The following is a 13,246-nucleotide window of genomic DNA, read 5'->3' on the forward strand; positions in this document are numbered from 1 at the left end:
TAAATCATTCTCCCTGGCACTAAAGGAACATAATTTGGCGTGTCTAATAGAGAACAGTCGACTGGGTGCCCTAACTAATAGTTTTCTGGAGGTCAAACACACTTATAAATTTGAACAGACTCTGGACAACATCCAGCCCCTCATGGCAAAGAAACTTTACCTGCAATTCAGGCATGGAACACTTCCATTATGGGCTCTAACAAATAAATGGAGAGGTATCTCTACCACTCCTCTGGGTTGTCCAGGCTGCATTGAAAAGGAAGAGTCGGACCTCCATGTTGTGTTATTCTGTCCCCTTTATAAAAAAGCCAGAGTAAGGTGGATTCGGCAATTATGTATTAATTTGGGTTTCAGAAACTACCTAGTAGTTTATAGGATACTAGCAGCCCATCCCGACGTTGTCTGGGTATGAATTGCTGCCGGCCAGTAGTATATTGTTTTGTAGGATTTCGTTTTGATAGCATTTCTTATCTGTGACAGGCCTGTGAAACCCTCCGATTCACAGTGCACTGCTGATGCACTTAAGAGTGCGCGTTCAGTAGTGTGTGAACTCGAGTTTCCCTACTTTATTTTTCCTTGCAATAATATATAGCGCAAACTCGACAACATGGCATGAGCACAATTTACATTACAGAAGAACACATTCATTTGTGGTAGGCACGGGGAGACAAAGCGATTTGCCTGGAATCACAGGATGTTGAGCTGATGCCGAGATTCGAACGGAGCTCCCCAGCTCTAAAGTTCGTAATTCTAGAACTTGTGGCGGGAGGTGTGTCTAAAAGTGTATGTCGGTGCTGGCCATCAATGAGAGAGACCTGTGCATTTTTCAAATGGGTGGTGAAAAAATATGAGTGTTGCTGGAGATGTGGGCTGCCGTGCCACCAATGTACTTACCGGGGGAGGGTAAACACCCATTATTCCGCAACTTTCTTTCCGCATACCATCACTCCACATACTTTCATTACGAAAGTACCATGACTCCGTAATGCCATTATAACGCATGGCATTACATTTTATATGCTTTTACCATGCCTACATTTACAACAAAATTCGTTGTAAATACATGAATGGTAAAAGCATGTTTTTTTATGTTTGGATAAGGTAATTATGGGTATAGGGGTATATGTTTTGGGGTACTGAGGTGTATGTTTTGGGGTGTTTGGGTATTTTAAGGGTTCAGATATAATTTTGGGTTATGGGGTACAGGGGTAGTTTTAGGGTTTAGGGATAGGTATGGGTTTTGGGGTACAGGGGTATTTTTAGGGTTCAGGGCTAGGTTAGGGTTTTGGGGTATAGGGGTATTTTTAGGGTTCAGGGGTAGGTTTGGGTTTTGGGGTACAGGGGTATTTTAAGGGTTCAGGGCTAGGTTTGGGTTTTGGGGTACAGGGTTATTTTAGTGTTCAGGGCTAGGTTTGGGTTTTGGGGTACAGGGGTATTTTTAGGGTTGAGGGGTAGGTTTTTGGGTACAGGGGTATTTTAAGGGTTCAGGGCTAGGTTTGGGTTTTGGGGTACAGTGGTATTTTTAGGGTTCAGGGCTAGGTTTGGGTTTTGGGGTTCAGGGTTATTTTTAGAGTTTAGGGATAGGGTTTTGGGGTACAGGTATATTTATAGGGTTAAGATGGGTTAGTGTTTAAGGGTGTTGGGGTATTTTGAAGAGTAAGGGTGGGTTATGATTATGGAGTGCAGGGGTATTAAAGGGAGCAGGGTGGGATTAGCACACAATATGAGACATGGCATGAAGGGCGGAACGTACCACATGCCCCCAGCGATTGTCACGCCCCCAGCACACGCCCCCAGCACACGCCCACAGCACAACGCAGACATGCCCACAAGGGATTACTTTGCTGGCACGGTTCTTTTACCTTTTAAATGTATATGGTGGGCGTCTGCATAGCCTATGTCCTTCTGCTGCAACTGCCCTTTCCAACGCTGTATTGGGTGTTGTGATTGGTGCTGTGGTTCCTGAGATTACCCGCCTCAAAGGTTTGGGCTCTCTCTTTATTATATTAGTAAGGATTGAAATATGACTCCACTCCATTGACAGCGTTTGCCACCTCAAGGTTTTTGTTCTCAATGTGGTGCACTCGCAGAGCTAGGATTAAGTCTACAGAAGCTCTCCCAAGCTAGGTGAACCCTAAGGAATGATAAGCATCTCTTACTATTAAATAATCTTGTCATTTGGTGTTCACCGCCCTCCCTATTTTTTAATTCTAATTTTAACACCTTGTAATATATTATATTTGTATCTTGATTTTATTCATATTTTTAATCTGGTCTTATGTAAGGCTTTATATAAACTTTTGGATCAACAGTTTAAAATTTTAGATTTTATATAGTGTTTTGTACTCTGCTTTTATGGTTGAAAACTGCCGAAATAAAGCTTTATTGACTTTGACTTTTGTTATGTACTTTGAACCATTTGCACTGCTGAAGATTTGAAGCCCGGACAATGATCATCTTTAAAGTTGTCCATTGTAGCCTCTTTCAATAAAGTGTGTCATTCTCTAGGGCAGTTTGGTGAATTTGGTTTGCCAAATTGCTTCAAAACCAAACTGTATTTTATATTTCCCAATCTCTGAACTGCTCTGGATCCCATGACCCCGAAATATTTTGAAATTTCATAGCCCAAACTGATAATGTATATTTTTTCACAAAGTTAATCCAATACCGCCCTATATTCACACCTAGGTTTAATCCTTCAGTTGTTTCTGGTCCTAATTAGCAGTTGCTCAGTAGGAGGGTGATTTTACCACATGATACTGCCCCAACACCGTGTAACTAGGAGTTGGAATTATTGGGTGTGGTTGATTTTGCTCGACGGAAAAGCCCATAGAATCCTCAATTCTATGTTTTTTTCCCGCATATATTTACCATCTGCTCAGAGCTCTGGGGAGTAGGTAGGGGAAGTAGTGTTTTTTGTAGAAGGATTAAGCATTCTGTACTTCCCCAGTAAGTACAAAAAATGAAATGACACTCGGCTGCTCTTGCAGTCAAAATCTAATGTGAGTTTTTCATCTGGTTTTACCAGCCAGAAAAATCAGGCCAGGGCCTTGCACGGCCAGTAAACCCGGATGCAGAAGAACCTAACCAGTAATGTATTCAGACTGAGCGAAATAAACACAGTTTGATTCCTCCAGACTTGTAATCAGGCCCCAAGTAGTTTTGTGTAATGATGTATTGTATTACTATTTTCAGCAAGTACCTCTATTGTGTGTTCTCTCTTCCACCATGTATTTATGACCCCCTATGACCAATTTTTTGTATTTGTTTGTGCCTAAAAGTTCTATATACTGCTTTTAAACCTTTAAAATCATTGGTGTATATTATCATTTGAAATGGCAAAGGTGACAACACACTGTAGTCCCTTGTGTGATCAAAAGTAAATTACTAATATAGAACCTGGTAATAAAAACAGATACAAATATACAGGTAGTAATGGTATCCGGCTTCATGGGCCTTGGAGGTTTTAGAAATAAAGAGAGAGTTCACTAACTGTGGGTGGAGGAATACTTCCCTTCTGATTTGACACAGATATTTGAGTAAACTTAATCAGCTTAGAGTGGATGTGCATTTCTGAGACAGTGAGCGAGATCAAAAACCCGAGGTACTTTTACTGGATTAACTGAAGATACAATGTCTGGGTTGTACAATACATTAGCTAGTTTTCGGAATAAATGGATACAAGAGGTAGAATGACGATGAAACAATCTGAAGGCAGTGAGGCAGAGGGTTTAGCATTCATGTAGGTGCAGAACTGGAAGTGTGTCCAGACTGTGGCAGAGGAGAAGAGTTTTTAGCACGACACACAACTATTATGCGAGACAGTAACAATAACCTATAATGAAAATGAACAGTAATGAGATTAATGTGAGGTATCCCATAACTAAAGCAGCAGAACGACTTATGCTGGAGTAGGAAGGGTAAAAAGACATGATGAGTAAATTACATCAATCAATCTGACGGTAAAGAAATGCCACACTGGAAAATCCTGCATAAAAAGAAGTACCACGTGTCAAGACAATATACTAAAAAAAACATGGTGCACTCATCTCAAATCTCAGTCTCCTGTTTGATTCAACCCAGAGGGTTACAGGTTACAATGCCCCTGAGAGTATGTTATTCCACTATATTTAGGGTATGAAAATTGCAAACTTGACCATATAGTTGTAAACAGCGAGTGCATTTATTTTGGTAAGTCCCACTCTTACCTCATCAAAAAGTTGCAACATTATGGTAAGGACATCTGGGTGGGCTTTGTCCACTTCATCGAAAAGGACAACAGCATTTGGGCACTGCTTTAGCTTCTTTGTCAACTGTCCACCTTCTTCATGCCCAACGTAGCCAGGTGGCGAACCAATGAACTTGGCGACCTAATGGAAAAAGAGATCTAAAATTGGAAGCTATCCAAGTATACATCAGATAATGTCTTACTTTTCTGAAACTGTAATCTTTTGTAACACTGCCTAGACACGATTTATATTTTTTTACATAAATAATCCCATTTTAAAAATGACTAAAAGAGAAACGCAAACAGTAATTACCTCCCCACCTACTTCTCCAGCCCCAACTACAGTATGAGTCTACTGTAAACGATATTGCTCGTATTGCTCTCACCCGATCCCAAAGATTGGAGAGGGGGGGTGGGGGGGTAATAGGAAGAACTTAGTCTACTCCTGGCAATTGGCACAGCTTCTGGGCAAGGACTCTCCCCACTTGAAGAGTCCCACCCCTTGCGTGCGAGCTGCAAGGGTCTTTATTGTGATTGTTCCTGGGGGTACATTTTATGTGCCAACAACAACTGGGTCATGCAAGCTCCATGTATTCTGCAGCCAGGAACTCAACAGGCGACTCTCTTCTTAAGCAAAAGCCGTCTCGTTTCTCTCAATGGCTGTGATGAACTTATCTAGCCCCAACAACTTCCTTAAGGTATGAATCTATTCCATACCTACAAAAACAGTAACTTAACAGGACCATTCATTTTGTTCAAATGGGCCGCAATGGCTTATTTCCCTCCTAGGAAAGTTTGAACAATCGATTGTCCTGATTTTAATAATAAACACCATCCTCCGTGGAAGGACCAGACACAACAATGGAGGATCCTCCACTGCTTGGCTACCTATGAGGAGTCCAGCAAACCAGCTAGTGACCAGCTGTGGTTGAAGAGTGCTTTAATGTTGACTTGCAAACACACATATAAATATACAATCCTGTGTCACAGATATCCTCAGAGAGGTTGGAGTTACCTGCAATTGGATAAGGGGCCTTAAAAGTGTGTGCATGGAAGAGTAGGACCGTATAGTAAGTGGGCGAGTATGTCTCAATAACAGTTGAAATACTGAGTAAGGACACTTCTAATAGATCCATGCGTCATGATTGACATCTAAGGGACGTGTACACACTTTGGCAGATGTACACATCTTAAAAGGGCTGTGCTGAGGAGCAAAGTTACAACAGGACATGCTGCTTGGGTTGGGTAAGAGGAACCTGCTTGACTCAATTCTACGGCAGGACTGGAGACGAAGATGGTGCTTCGCAGTCTCAGCTTTATACATTTTGCAACTAGAAGATCACATCACCTTAATCAGAAGTCATGGGGTTTTAACTTTTAGAATACATGACTGAAAACACCAATCACCACTCCAGTACTCCCAATAACAACGTGGAAATATTGTCCTGTGGCTCTCTTCGTGTCAAAGAATGTCAAAATTCTGTTTATTATCAATGTTTCAGGTCAGCTCCTACAACTGGAACAAGCATTTGCAATGCAATAGGTCTCGCATTATTAAAGTTAGAGCTATTGGCATTGTAAATGGCAATGCCTTTTATTTATGTTTTTGCTTTTAAAACATAAATAAAAGGCATTGTCATTCTATGCTAATAGCTTAAACTTTCGCAAAAGTGAGACCTATTGCATTGCAAATGCTTGTTTAAAGGACGCCCCAGACACTTCTTCCCCAACCTACCAACCTTCAGCGATAGGATAAAACTGCAAGCTTATCTTAGCAAGTCCATACCTGAATACAGCGTGCTTCGAAGAGCAGCACATGCGCTGCTCAGGATTGACCTAAAAAGTCTCTGTTTTAATAGCATTATACAATATGCTCGGGTATACAGGAAAGAGCTGGCAGTGTTGGATAGTTGCCATGGGCTATTCATTCGTTTTTGTGTTAAGCGCTACACATGGAACATTATTTAATGTAATTGATACCTAGTGTTAATTTGTCCTTTTTTTCAGTGACTTTGTGTGCATGCGTGCGTGTGCATATATGTATGTGTGTGTGCGTGTGTTTATGTGTTTGTGTTTGTTTCCGGTACAGCGTGGGCAGCAGCAGTGGACGCTTCCCTCACAGACAGCGCAGAACAGAACAGGTGCAGCGCGCGGGAAGACTGCACACATTCACACAGCCACTGGGTACTCCACGGGTCATCAGACACAGAAAAACACACGGCACTGTATTGGGCATCAGGACACAGAAACACCCACATGTTGCACTGCACGGGGCATGAGGACGCAGAAAAACACTCATCTGGCATTGCATGTGGCATGTCGCATAGACACAACCTGCAACTGCACAGAAAAGGAGAGCCACACCAATTATTAAAAATACATACCAAGCACCTTTATATATGATTTGGCATCAGAGAAAAATCGTTCAGTAAAGTACATTTTCCAATTTAAATTCTTATCACTTTAAACAAGCATTAGAAATGCAATCGGGCTCGGATTTATTTGAGTTTGAGCTAATGGCATTGTGCATGTGGTGTGTAGTGGAATTATGTGGGTTGGATTGTAATTTTAGCAATGGTGGCATGCTGTGCTTTAGATGAATATGTTTAAAAGTAAAGTGTACCATGCTGCGATTGCTAAAATAGTTAATTGTGGATGCGTTAACAATTAATGCGTGCACTGATGGCTGGTGGTGTGTGCTTGGTGGAAGAGTGCACTGGCGGCTGGAGGTGTGTGTGCCTGGTTGAAGGGTGCACTGATGGCTGGTGGGTGTGTGCTTTGGTAAAAGCGTACACAGATGGCTGATGGTGTGTGTGTTTGGTGAAAGCGTGCACTGACGGTTGCTGGTGAGTGCGCCTTGTAAAAGCATGCACTGACGGCTGGCTGGTGTTGTACGCCTGATGGTGTTTGTGCTTGGTGAGAGAGTGCATTGATGGCTGGTGGTGTTTGGCCCTGGTGAAAGCGTGCACTGACGGCTGGTGTTGTGTTGTTGTGTGTGTGGTTGTGTTTGTAGTGGTGAGTTTGTGGTGGTGAGTCTGTGGGGGTGAGTCTGTGGGGGTGAGTGTGTGTGGTAGTGAGTGTGTTGTGGTGAATGGTGATGAGTGTGTGGTGGTGAGAGAGTGGTGTGCGTGTGGTGTGTGTGTGTGGTATGTGTATGTGGTGTGTATATGGTGTGTGTGTGGTGTGTGTGTATGTGGTGTATGTGTGTGTGTGGTGTGTGTGTGGTCTTATGTGTGTGGTGTTATGTATGTGTGTGGTGGACTTAGTGTGAGTGTTTGTTTCCTGCACACTCACACACTGCCCCTACACATTCACACACTGCTCACACTGCACACTCACACTGTTCACCCTGCATAGTCACACACTGTTCATCCTGCACACTCATCTTGCACACTTACACACTGTTCACCCTGCACACTCACACACCTCAGTCACTGTCACTCTGCAGTCACTGTTACTCTGCAGTCACTCACTCTGCACTCACTGTCACTCTGCACTCACTCTGCACTCACTGTCACTATGCACTCACTCTGCACTCACTGTCACTCTGCACTCACTCTGCACTCACTGTCTCTGCACTCACTCTTCACTCTGCACTCACTGTCACTCTGCACTCACTCTGCACTCACTGTCACTCTGCACTCACTCTGCACTCACTGTCACTCTGCACTCACTCTGCACTCACTGTCTCTGCACTTACTCTGCACTCACTGTCTCTGCACTCACTGTCTCTGCACTCTCTCTTCACTCTGCACTCACTGCCTCTGCACTCACTCTTCACTCTGCACTCACTGCCTCTGCACTCACTCTTCACTCTGCACTCACTGCCTCTGCACTCACTCTTCACTCTGCACTCACTGTCTCTACACTCACTCTGCACTCACTGTCACTCTGCACTCACCGTCACTCTGCACTCACCGTCACTCTGCACTCACTGTCACTCTGCACTCACTATCTCTGCACTCACTATCTCTGCACTCACTGTCACTCTGCACTCACATTTCTATTATGATATAATGCGATTTTAAGTGATATAGTGCAGGCTCATACTATCGATTCAGTAAATTATAAAGCGATGAATGAATACAACACTTTAGAATATTTCCGTTCCCCACGTGTCATGTCAAAAGCCTGACATTTCTTGCCCACGTCGATGCCATGGCTGTCACAGCCTTCTGGGAAGCCGAACCTTTTGTTTACCCGCCACAGAATGAGATCTGCATATTCAGTGGAATGCAGTCACATCACAGTTGCTGTTTTGGGGTGAGACGTGTTGCCAAACAGCTGCTGCTTTGTCTTGCTGTCCCAGAGGTCCCACGGGAGCGGGCCATTTTTCGGGTTGTGTTTTTTGGACACGCATGGCATACGCTGTGTAAAGGAGGGAGCTGAGGAGCGGCACGTACGCGCGCAAAAATAAACAACATGGAGTGTAGGGGGTTTGGGAGTAGAGTGGGGGGTCGGTGAAAGTGGTGCTGGGTAATTGACATTGAGGGGGGTGCTAATAATGCAGGCTTTGAAGGGGCCAAACGCAAGCCAACAATAGCAAAATGAGAGCCATCACTAGCAGCTATTAAGTACTTATGGGTCTGGGGGTGCAGTGGGAGCTTCTCTGTAGCACCCCATCCCCCAAAAGAGCACCTGAACAAAATATAGGATGCTTGTGTCGCCATTATAGAATGCCCCATTCTGTTGGATAAATTACATAAATTTGTTTATGATAAGTAATACTAACACAAAAGTCTGAAAGCAGCGCCGCAAGGCAAGTAGGGTGTGATAGTAAGCGCTATCTAAAGCAGAAGCCATTTATCTTTTCAAACGTACACTCTCATGTGACAACCCAGGGCTGTACAGAAATGACGAGGCCGCCAGAGCTAATGACGCGTGTCCGCCCAAGATATGAAATGCCGTGCTATTTAGAATAAAACATGATGAGTTCAGGGTCTGAGACCCCACCATCTGAGATTGTGGCAGCCCACCTAGTCGCCACTCCGCCCCCAAAGCCTGCTCCATGATGTTAGTAAGTCCTAGTGTAGATAGGACGTGATTAGTAGCCGGGAATCTGTGTGCCCGGCCATGCTGAAGTGAGGAGTCGGGTTGTCACGAGCTAAGTTACTCTCGAAGTATTGTGAGGGTTCTGGGGACATGCATGTAAAAGTGCTTTGTCACGAGCTTGGGTATGCCTGGAGGACAGAGCAACCATTTGGTCTGGGGCGGATTGCATGCACTGATGCATCGACATAGCTTTCACAAATTGATTCTGGTATCACAACCTGGTCTGGATTCAGATCAACGCGTGCCTTGCTCTGAACTTCACAGCCTCCTATCAGTTTTTACTGTGCACGGCTAACGCAGCACGGTCGTGCTCTTCCTCGTCTGTTTGAACAGGACTTCCGCAGCTTTAGACTCCCGGGCGCAGGCTCCTCACAACTCCAGCACACAGACTAGGCTGGACCGGGGCACCCACCGCTGGAGGTAGCAGACAGATCACCACTCCAGGCACCCGCAGCCAGGGGAAAACAAAGAGCACTCAAACGATTGTCCAATCACAGCCCAGGGTTCTACAGAGGGTGTGACGGACGTCTCTGCTGGCGCTGTGGTTGGTCAGTGCCTTGATCCGTCAGCCGACAGTCACGTGCAGCCGTCCCCGGGCAGGGTTCACGGTTATCTCTCTGACTGAGCACGTGCGCGAGAGCCCCGCGGAGGCTGCAAGTAATGGCGGTAAGTGGGGCTTCGGGGGGGGGGGGGGGGGGTTGGTGCTTGTATGTATGCGGCTTGGGGGGGGGGGCTTGTATGTATGCGGCGGCCGGGGGGGGCGCTTGTATGTATGCTGCGGCGGCCGGGGGGGGGTCTCTGTATGTGCGTGCTTTTGCAAGAATGACACCTTCAATCGCGCACTGAAAAGAAGGAACAAAACACTTTAACACCTTTAAGTTAAGTCCGCGCTATATAAAAATGCCTAATGACGCATTCGTGCAAAGTCTGTGCTATATAAAAATGCCCATATAATAAAATGAGTACTTCATTAAAGCCTAAAAAGCGAAAGCAATGAACGAAAGCGATCGCGCTCTAAGAAACGAAACCGAAAGCACGCTCACACAGACAAAGAAACATGCTGAAGGAAAAAGCGCGTGCACGTAGTGAAATCCAGCCGAAGAGAAGCGCGTGGCACTTTCTTGTCCTTCATTCCCCCGAGTCAGCTAGCTATAAGTCTCCACCTGGACGCATCCTTCGGATGCTAATTCCAGGCCCGACCTAAAAAACGAAAACATCAAATCTAGTCACAAGCACTTGGACCCGGAGAAAACTGTCATTATATACCAAAGCCCTCCATTTTACAGAGTTTTATATAGCACGAACGTAACCCGAATCGGGTATCAGAGTGCTTTACATAGCACCAGTTACGTTACATGAGGACACACATTCATTTTTGTTAGGCACGGGGAGATTAAGTGATTTGCCCAGAATCACAGGATGATCAGCGTCATTGCAGAGACTCGAACCCGGTTCCCTACATTCGAGGTCGAACGCCCTAGCGGTTAGGCCAGCTCCTCTTCCAAAGACTGTACACTGAATCGAGCAAACTAATGATCCCTGCTCGTGCTCTCGGAGACGGGGTTTGTAATGAGAGGAAGGTCATGGGTGATGGAAGAAGCAGAAAGATCGATATGTTGGAGCAGTGGCGGGTTGGTAATTTGTATGTTGTACCAGTTTGTTCCGTTTTGGCCCCCCCTCAGCTAAGTTCATGAAGAGCACGAACAATGGATTGGGATAAGTAGAAAATAATACCCATACTAAAGAAAAGTTACTTCCCTCTCAGAATACATCTCTATCACTGGTATCAGAACAGTCACAAATTACCTCAACACTTTAAGCAATTCTGCTCTGGGATGCAACCAACCTGTGGAACTCACTTGCCACATGAGAAGGTACCCACTCTCCTCTCCTTTTCAACGTTATTGAAACACACATTATCATGTACTTAGCTAACTCATCAGTCATTGCTGAACTAGAGCCAACATCTCTCACACGGATTTTGAGAAGCATCCTTCTTGCATGTATTTCCCTACTGGTTAGGTCTCGCCCATGCAGCGCGGATGCGCTGCTTAGGAGAAGGACCTATAGCCATCGCCACAGCTTTGGGGCCAAAAATGTGCACGAGTTGCATTGCTTGCAATGCAACGCGTGCATATCTTGGCGATTTCCTTGCAGGAGCGCGCAGCGCCATGTGGTCTCACACTCCCGCAAGGAAATCGCGCAGGCCCCCTCCCCCTACTGCCGCGCAAGGAGCACTTTTTTTTTTAATGAAGATGATCGATTTCACGGCCGCGCAGCTTTACTGCCGCGCGGCCAATGCTTGTTGGCAGTGTTTTCGATAAACCACAGTTTGTTGAGATGAAATCATAAGCATGCTGTAGATGCCGTGGTCGTGTGCTGCCAAGGAAAAGCAATGCTGAGATGCGTGTGAAGTCCGTTCTTTGGAAACAACTGGTGAGTAATGAGCACGTGTGAGTTGTAGGGGAAACTGTTGCTAAGCGATATCGCAAGATCATGCAAATGACTCCTCAGCAGAGCCCAGCATGAGACAGTCGTCAAAATAAACAACCAGGCTTTCTCTTCTTGGAATTTAGAATTTCGGAATGTGGGGCACCTGATACAGGGCTTGTTTACATGTCTGACAGAAGCTTTTAGGCGGTCTGGATAATTCAAATCATGCGGGGTCCCTGTCTAATGCAGGAGCACCTCTTTCAAAACAGCGCATGCACTTCCGAAGCCAATAAGTCTGGCCTAGGCTGCAAGCCTTTTGACGTTGTCAAGGCTTGCTTTTTTCTGTTATTTGTAAAACTTTATTTTTGTCAGTGTAACTTGAACGCTTGTGCCTGATCCCTCTCGATTTATTGCTCATTGTTCCAAACCCTCTTTGTTGCCTTTCCTCCGGAGCACACCCCTCCCACCTCACCATTGCCATGCGCCTTTATTTATTTAATAACAGCACCAGTTTCACTTAAAACGCATCTGCTTGGAGTGTTTTTTGTGGGATTTCCTACAAGGCAGACCTCTCCCACCTACCGACACCTTTATTTATTTAATACCAGCGCCGCTTTCCGACCCCTTTCACCTTCCACCTCCCGACACAGCATGGTCGTGGGCCTTTATTTATTAATGGTGCCCGTGTGCTTCAAAACATTTTCTTGGCTTGTCTACAAAACAGATCCATTGGATCTCTGACAAAGCATCCCCTGGCACCTTTATTTATTTAATAACCGTGCTGCTTTCACTTTGGGCTTGTCTGCTTGGAGTGTTATTTGTGGGATTTCCTCCAAAGCATACCCCTCCCACTCCCCGACACAGCATGGCTGCACACCTTTATATATTTAATAACAGCGCCTGTGTGCTCCAAAATTGTTTCTTGTCTTTCCTCCAAAGCAGACTCTTCCTACCTCTGACACAGCATCGCTGCACCCCTTTATTTATCTAATAACAGCTCTGCATTCAGACCCCTCCCGCCTCCGACACAGCATGGGCGTGCACCTTTATTTATTTATTAATTGCGCCCACGTGCTTCATAATTATTTCTTGCCTTTACTCAAAAACAGACCTCTCACACCTCCGACAGAGCATGCCTGTGCTCCTCGATTTATTTAGTAACAGTGCCGCTTCCATAATTCCATACAAAAAACCCTGACACCAGCTGCCTACTGGATAAACTAGCCAGTCTAGATTTTTATCAGATTATTGACGAGCCCACACATATAGCAGGGCATACATTAGATGGGATATGCACTAATAATTCTGGCATATCCATCAGGAAAATCTGTATCCTACCATGGACCGATCACTCGGCGATATATTTTGATGTATCTTATCTATCAGCCAAGAGAAGATATATCCCGCAGACTCCAGACAACAAGTATAGAATCTGGAAATCAGTGAATAAAGCACAGATTGTATCAGCCCTTGCAAATAGGCTGGTAATATCGCATGACTTAAACCAAACCATTGATAGCTTTCATAGCTGGT

General features: G+C 45.0%; 1 protein-coding gene across 1 annotated transcript in view; it reads right to left on the reverse strand.

The window, feature by feature from the left end:
* Window positions 1-13,246, reverse strand: part of CLPB (ClpB family mitochondrial disaggregase) — a 1,391,731-nt gene that overhangs the window by 418,730 nt on the left and 959,755 nt on the right. Inside the window, exon 11 of the mRNA XM_086933782.1 lies at window positions 4,209-4,370. Within this exon, the coding sequence (XP_086789908.1) occupies window positions 4,209-4,370 (162 nt within the window). The remainder of the gene's footprint in view (window positions 1-4,208; window positions 4,371-13,246) is intronic.

The sequence above is a fragment of the Lissotriton vulgaris genome, chromosome 8 (genome assembly GCF_964263255.1).
Source record: "Lissotriton vulgaris chromosome 8, aLisVul1.2, whole genome shotgun sequence".
Lineage (NCBI taxonomy): Eukaryota > Metazoa > Chordata > Amphibia > Caudata > Salamandridae > Lissotriton > Lissotriton vulgaris.